Source organism: Centruroides sculpturatus, unplaced genomic scaffold, assembly GCF_000671375.1.
Source record: "Centruroides sculpturatus isolate CEXI.00-Female unplaced genomic scaffold, Cexi_2.0 scaffold414, whole genome shotgun sequence".
NCBI classification, from domain to species: domain Eukaryota; kingdom Metazoa; phylum Arthropoda; class Arachnida; order Scorpiones; family Buthidae; genus Centruroides; species Centruroides sculpturatus.
In genome coordinates this window covers 101793-110408 of record NW_019384735.1, presented here as the reverse complement: position 1 = coordinate 110408, position 8616 = coordinate 101793, and the positions used below count along the sequence as shown (strand labels likewise).

General features: G+C 32.1%; 1 protein-coding gene across 1 annotated transcript; it reads right to left on the bottom strand.

Annotated features, from left to right (window-relative positions):
• Positions 1-317: 317 nt before the first annotated feature.
• Positions 318-8410, bottom strand: LOC111628275. Its single transcript, XM_023372025.1, has 2 exons — positions 8127-8410; positions 318-1424 (listed from the first exon to the last, which is right to left on the bottom strand). The coding sequence occupies exons 1-2, from the start codon at positions 8315-8317 to the stop codon at positions 383-385; spliced, it is 1233 nt and encodes a 410-aa protein (XP_023227793.1). The 5' UTR covers positions 8318-8410; the 3' UTR covers positions 318-382.
• Between the last annotated feature and the right edge of the window lie 206 nt (positions 8411-8616).

The following is an 8616-nucleotide window of genomic DNA, read 5'->3' as shown; positions in this document are numbered from 1 at the left end:
GAAAATATTTTTATAATTTTATTTTGAAACTGTATTTAGAAAATTTCGTAAATTTGAAATAAATATGACAAAATAAGTTACACGTCCAATTCAAGAAAATTATCTTTATTGTTCAGCACATTATATTAAGATTATTTTATAAATAATTGCTTTACATAAAATGCAATCGTAAATTAATGTATTTAATATAACAGTATACAATATATTAAATAAAATAATTAGAAGTGTTTTTTATGACAAATCCATTAGACAAGAAACATTAAAATGCTGTAAATATATATTTTATAATAAAATTTAAAAGTTTATATAACTTATTTTGATGACATTTCAAAAATATAGAAATATTCGTTTTTCTATTAAGTATTATTGAATTAATTAAATTTTAAAAATAAAGCAGTATTTCATCTATTAAAAAATAACGTCCTTCTAAGCACACATGATGTAAAAGGAAATTTTTGGGAATAATTTGAGGTGTACCTTTTGTAAGGACTATTTTAGAAGTAGTAGATATATTACTTATTGTGACGACACCATTAATTATAGCATCATAATGTAAGAATAATGGTGGTTTAATACAAATTTGATTATAATCACAAACTAGTAAATTTTCTATTTTATATTTATAAATCTTGTCATCTACAAATATATATAAATTAACTACAATGGATTCGTTTGACATATTCTCTATGGGAAGTGCAAATGCCCGAAAGAAACATTGACCTTTAACAGTGCATGAACAAATGAAATTGTCTGTATTTTTTACCATTTTATCATTTGTGTCCAAGCTGATAATTTGGACTACATGCTCCAGAAGAACACGATAATTAGGAAGTACTTTCCTATTTCTTAAATTTTGACATATAGTAGATGGTAATCCTTCTAATCTTCTCCTACGAAAAGCTTTTCTAATAGCTGCAATTTCTTCATCATATAATATCCCCATTGGAAAAATTTCTTTTTCTAAAGTTTGTATGGACATACTCATAAATCTAATTTTAGACATGTATACTGATATTGTTTCCCTAACGACTTTTGTGTTTGTGGTGCTACATTCCATGATAGTTTTATATGTACCCCATTTAACGAGTGCTTTAAAAAGTTCTTCTTCTTTCATGTTGTTATAAATTTCTCTTAATACAAATGTTAAAATAACTGTTGGTGAACAAGTTAAAAATGCACGTTGGCTAAAAATGCTTTTCCAGCAATAGTCAAATATTCTCCAGCATTTGTAAAAAATATCTCCATCATGAATATTATTTGATGTTAAAGTTTCATATACGTAGCAAACATTTTTATCGTTTAAATTGCTCATGATAAATACCTTACACCCCTCTAATAATCTAGGTATTTCGTATTTAACTGCAAACAAAAGTAATTCTACATGTGTCTTCATGCGCTTCTCTACTGACAGTCCTGCCAGATATCTATAAAAAATAAACTTTTAATTATATATATATATATATATATATTTTTTTTAACAAACTATTTAAATCTCTACGAATTAAGAATGTACTTTTTCACAATTCTAATGAAANCGATTTTACTATACTAGATAATGTTAAAAAAAACCCACTTGTAACGACATAAAACTGTTTTAACATCATATTTGAAGCACTCCCAAATTTACAAAATTAGATTACAAATTTTATTTAACATAGAAGGAACTACGTATTCAGTCCTAAGGTCAGAGTTCACTTTTAGAATGACTGTGGGTGGTACTCTCCCCTACCTGACTTCGGTGAGATGAGGTGGCTGTTTTGCCTGTTTGTAGAAGAGGGTCGTCATTTTGTATTTTATTTTGACTCGATTCTCGGCCCCGACTACCTAAGAATCTGGATTTTTTATGCGCAAATGATTTGGGTACCTAATACTCTGTGCCAAATATCAACTCTCGACATGTACTGTACTTCTTCATACCTGTATGCTGGTAAGAAAATCGGGCAGTACGATTTTATAAACAAGACAGTCTTGTCAATAAAAAGGTTTAAGTCAAGTTTCCTAAAAAAAATATGGCGTAATAAGTTCTAAAATTATAGTAAAATACGTATTTGACTATTATTTTAAGCTATATAAAATCTTTACTTATTACCATGGCATCCGAAAAGTGCTTGGAAACAACGAAATCTAGCAAGTAAGGGAAAGTATCGACGACTGAGATGAAAAGAACTTATTGCGAAGCATGAAAGTGGCTGATCTCGCGGCCATGTTTAAGATGCCGAAGCCGACGGTTTACGAATAGTAAATATAGTTTTCATTTTATTACACGGTATTTACGTATTTTATTTATTGTTTATATGTTTTAAATTTATTATATATACAGAGTGTATCAGAATGAGGTTTTAAAAATTTGGGGGATTGTAGAGGATGAAATTTTGAACGTTTTGATATAAGGAACCCATAACCGGAAATGTGATATAAAGTTTCTACAGCACTTTGCACTTTGCAGTCGTTATGCTGAATGAAACAGCAGAATACAGTATTTACAAGTTTTATTGACAAAACAGTAGAGTACAATCAAACTGTACATCGAATCAGTGGCTGCACTTCTTTAGGAGTAAATGTTCAATGTGACGACCACCAACTTCGTTACATAATGTGTAACGACGAACCATGTTTTGTCCGACTCTCTGTAAGATGACACGCTCCCCTCTGATAGTATTAAATACTGTAAAGATGAGCTTCGTAAGCTCATGAACTGTTCCTACAGGTGTTGCGTACACAAGGGACTTTACATAATCCCAGAGGAAGAAGTCTAGAACAATAGCATGATGTAATGGACAGAAGGGTAGCTACTAAAGTGAAGGGCGGTCAAGCACTTCTTACCGCTATAGAAACTTTAAATCACATTTCCGACTATGAGTTTCTTATAATCAAATATTCGATAAATAAAACAATAAATTAGAGTAAAAATATAAAAATTACTTTAAAAATTTTTAAATGCAAAGTTTGTAAAATATTAAAAATAAATATACTGTACTTCTCAAAGATAATTTATATATTTGTACCTCGTACTTCGAACGCTTCAGAGTTCGAAGCTAAATTGAACAAAAATTTATTTCAGAGTTCGAACAATGCTTCAAAATTCGAATTGTGCGAGCAGTGAAAATATGCGCTCGAAGCTTAAGATAAGCTTCTAAACATAGAAATACAATATCAAATTAGCAATGATGTTTTAAATTTCACAACTGTTATAATTAAAATCACATGTAACGTGAACTCATAAAAAACACGCAAAAACTTTCTGTTCAAACTAACAAACATAACCTGTACTGAAGAGGTGAAAAAACTCGAAATGTACATATTGGAGTAAGAATTTATTAAAAAACAAGTAAAACGGCAAAACCGTATTTGGGCAAAGACTGTCTTGGAGAATCTACTAAGCAGAATCACTTTGACGCTCAAGGTGCAGTGCCGGCCTAGGCAAGTTTTAGGTTGGAGCGAGATCCTATTATGGCGCCCCTTTGGTTGCCCCTAATTTATACCCTTTAATTTTCTTTACCACTGAGGACTTAGCGCCTGGAGCGGCTGCTCCGTTCGCCCTATGGTAGGGCCGGATCTATCAAGGTGGGTCTCGTTCTCATTCTCCAATCTTCTTTGGTATCGCTGCTTTTAGGCGCGATCGTTCAAACTTCGCCAGCCACGACCACGAGATCGTCCACGATGCATTTTCGAGAAAATTAAATTATCCAATTTCGAAATTTCTCTCCGTTGCGTGTCGGCCTGGGTTGAATTTTTGTTGATACGTAACGAAAATTTCCCGTTTTTGAAAAAAATAATCGTGGCTATCATATCGTCCGAAATTATTTTTTTTTGCACAAACAATATACAGTTTAACCCGATTATAACGTCATCGGATGTAACGACAACCCTAATATAATATCAAATTTTTATTGGTCCCACGATTTTACTATACTAGATAATGTTAAAAAAACCCACTTGTAACGACATAAAACTGTTTTAACATCATATTTGAAGCACTCCCAAATTTACAAAATTAGATTACAAATTTTATTTAACATAGAAGGAACTACGTATTCAGTCCTAAGGTCAGAGTTCACTTTTAGAATGACTGTGGGTGGTACTCTCCCCTACCTGACTTCGGTGAGATGAGGTGGCTGTTTTGCCTGTTTGTAGAAGAGGGTCGTCATTTTGTATTTTATTTTGACTCGATTCTCGGCCCCGACTACCTAAGAATCTGGATTTTTTATGCGCAAATGATTTGGGTACCTAATACTCTGTGCCAAATATCAACTCTCGACATGTACTGTACTTCTTCATACCTGTATGCTGGTAAGAAAATCGGGCAGTACGATTTTATAAACAAGACAGTCTTGTCAATAAAAAGGTTTAAGTCAAGTTTCCTAAAAAAAATATGGCGTAATAAGTTCTAAAATTATAGTAAAATACGTATTTGACTATTATTTTAAGCTATATAAAATCTTTACTTATTACCATGGCATCCGAAAAGTGCTTGGAAACAACGAAATCTAGCAAGTAAGGGAAAGTATCGACGACTGAGATGAAAAGAACTTATTGCGAAGCATGAAAGTGGCTGATCTCGCGGCCATGTTTAAGATGCCGAAGCCGACGGTTTACGAATAGTAAATATAGTTTTCATTTTATTACACGGTATTTACGTATTTTATTTATTGTTTATATGTTTTAAATTTATTATATATACAGAGTGTATCAGAATGAGGTTTTAAAAATTTGGGGGNGTTTTCATTTTATTACACGGTATTTACGTATTTTATTTATTGTTTATATGTTTTAAATTTATTATATATACAGAGTGTATCAGAATGAGGTTTTAAAAATTTGGGGGATTGTAGAGGATGAAATTTTGAACGTTTTGATATAAGGAACCCATAACCGGAAATGTGATATAAAGTTTCTACAGCACTTTGCACTTTGCAGTCGTTATGCTGAATGAAACAGCAGAATACAGTATTTACAAGTTTTATTGACAAAACAGTAGAGTACAATCAAACTGTACATCGAATCAGTGGCTGCACTTCTTTAGGAGTAAATGTTCAATGTGACGACCACCAACTTCGTTACATAATGTGTAACGACGAACCATGTTTTGTCCGACTCTCTGTAAGATGACACGCTCCCCTCTGATAGTATTAAATACTGTAAAGATGAGCTTCGTAAGCTCATGAACTGTTCCTACAGGTGTTGCGTACACAAGGGACTTTACATAATCCCAGAGGAAGAAGTCTAGAACAATAGCATGATGTAATGGACAGAAGGGTAGCTACTAAAGTGAAGGGCGGTCAAGCACTTCTTACCGCTATAGAAACTTTAAATCACATTTCCGACTATGAGTTTCTTATATCAAAACGTTCAAAATTTCATCCTCTACGATTTTCCAAAATTATAAAACGTCATTCTGATACACCCTGTATAGCCTATATATTTATATATATAACTAGCTGCAAGGACCCGCTTCGCTGGGTTATTATTTGTATGTAATAGTTTGTCTTTATATATAAAAGACTGTTTTTCTAAGTAATCTAGAATATAGCTGCAAGGACCCGCTTCGCTGGGTTTTTATTTTGTGGGCAAAAAGTAACGATAGTGAAGATTAAGATAATTACATTATAGTCAATCTTACCCGTTTTCACAGAATGCAAGAATTAGATCCCCGGTTTCCAGACTAATTAGAGACCTGGTCCCGATTCTATTTCTGAACGTCTCCTGTTCACGTCCAGTCAAACGAACTATTTTCAACGTTTCTGGAACGTTTACAATCGTTCTATAATCGAACCAATATTCGAATTTTATGTTCGAATTTAATTCGAACAAATTCGAATTTTATGTTCGAATTAAATTCGAACAAAACATTCGAAATAGAAAGCCACTTTCAACCACTTTCAGCCTCATATCTCCCGCACCCTTATAGCTATCGAGACGCAACCACCCCTATGCACGAATGGAGACTTGGGGCTATCACCACATACAAACACCATTCACGTGCGATGTGTAGTTTTTGCGAAAAAGTGAAATATAGGGACATACATGTCCATTTTTATATATAGATATAGATAAATATAAACATTATATAATTTATATATAGTATGTATAAAATTTAAAAAAAGCAACTAAAGCAAATGAATTTTCTATATTACAGAGTGTTTATAATTAAAATTCCACTTTGAAATGGCCATAAAATGAAAACTACTGGACAGAATGTTATCAAACTTGGTAATAGTGTACAGGATGTCATGGGATTTTATTTCTCGCGAAAAAAAAATAGTTCAAAAACTCACCAACGGGAAATGGCACTGTCTGCAATATTGTTAAACGAAATAAGACATGAAGACATCGTTGAAAATGTTTTAATCGGTTTTAAAACGCGTTAGAGAGCATGTTTAATGTGGTGTCCACCATTGTTGATAAGCAAGTTACATCGCATTACTGTGTTCTCAACAGTAGCTCTTAGCATATCAGGAGTAACCTCACAAGCAGTTTCGTTTTAAAACTGATGACATCCTGTACACTATTACTAAGTTTGATAACATTCTGTCCAGTAGTTTTCATTTTATGGCCATTTCAAAGTGGAACCTTAATTATAAACACCGTGTACAGTACATGGTTGGTTGATTTACTCGGATTATCCATTGAGAAACAGATAAAGTAAACTATAAATTTAATTTATATCCTCTCTATAATTTATAACCTAAATCTAAAGTATTTTAATACTTTAATATTATCTTTAATAATTTATAATACTTTATAATACTTTAATAATCTAAAGTATTTTAATACTTTAGATTTAGGTTAGATTGTATTAGGTTATAATATTTAGGTTAGATTTAGGTAATATTAAAAGCTTTACATGTTAAAGTTCCAAGAAGTTTTAAACTTTTAAATGTGTTATTTTTATAAGGTCCTTAGAATGAATAACATTCAAGTTTTTTAAATTGTGTTAGATTGTATACACAGCAAACCCTAGCTAATCCGGCTCTCAGTTATCCGGCATAAATACGGTAGATTTTCGCTAATACAGCCATTCCTTGCAGAAAGGGTCTCCAGATTAGTGAGAATGCCGGATTACTGCGAGTCCATAGACCTAAAGTCAATAAATGACGTGACCTGTCGCCCTTTGGTACTGATCTTTTTGGAGACAGGCGGGCAGATAATACGGAGTGCTGAAACGCAATACTGTATAGTGTATACAGAAATGAAACCCTAATGAATAGGATGTGTGACATGATTAATATTTTCACGGAAAAGGGAAACACAGATCTATATGCTCTCAGTAATCCAGCACTCTCGTTAATCTGGATATCCTGTGCAAGAAATGGCTGGGTTAGCGAAATCTACTGTATTTAAATTGGAATTTTATTAAATCAAATAAGTTTTCATCCTAACGTATTTAGATTCCACTAAAATTCTTATATACTGTTAAATTATGTCAGATCTGTCATCCTATGTTCATAATTTATGCTTTCCAAATTTTATTTTCTTAGAAGTCTCTACTGGTATAGTTAATAGCGAGGCTGAGGCCGAAAAGTTTGACAATGGTGTTTGGATAGTCAGTGGAATCATGCTCGACATTCCAAATACCATTGCCAAACTTCTAGGCTTACAGGAAAGCTGCACTGAACGTTCGACGTACACGTTTTCGCGTTTAAAACTTCGGCCTCAACCTCGCTATTATGATGCGCGAGATGAGTATTTACTGTTGTAGAATTCTTGCTAAATGCTGAGATGCTGAACTAGTTTCTAAGTACTTGACTCCTCCTACTGTTAGAATTCTTACTATTTCAGTCAGTCTGTTTATGCTAACTTATATTTGCATTTGCAATTTGCAAGATGTCAGCTGTGCTAGGCAAAATGTATGTTTTATAATAGCCATAAAATTATGATTATGTCATTTGTCATCTTTATACACGATCAGTCTAATTTCCTTAGTCAGCTATGACTCAGTACATTGTTCATCATTCGGAAAATTCTTGTTCCGTCCTCCTAGCCAATTAGATTTACTTAGCATTATGTGATATGATACAGATAAGAGCTAATGAAATAAAAATAGCTATACTTTTCTTAATCAGAACTTTTTAAAAAGTAAATCACATCTAATACAGTAGTTACAAAAAATAAATAATTAATCCTACCTTAAAGCATTATCAACCACTCTAGTATCGTCATCCAGTAAAATCGAGTTATTATTTTCTCTTTCTGCAGAATAAATCATTTCTTGAAATTTACTACTTTCTGAAGTCAAAAGATTTTTGCTAACACAAAATTTCAAAGTGCTGTTTGGAAAAGTTATAATCCAAGTTTCGTCTAAAATCTCTGAATCCATAGTTTAAAAAATTATATTGTTTAACACCTCATAAAAGTTATACGCTATTTTAAAATTTGATAAGAGAAAAATTATTCGGTGCCTTATGATTCTGTTAATTATCCTGTTACCTGTTTTGCATAAAAGCAAGGAAAATATCTGGAAGACGTTTTTAATAAAATTTTGCTCTTAATTTCTTATATTACTTTATAAATCCTAATTATATAAGAAATACTCTAGTAATTTTAATAAAAAGGCAAAAATAAAATAAAGCTTTATTCAAATAGTTTTATAGCCGAGCTATCCAACTTCTACATTAG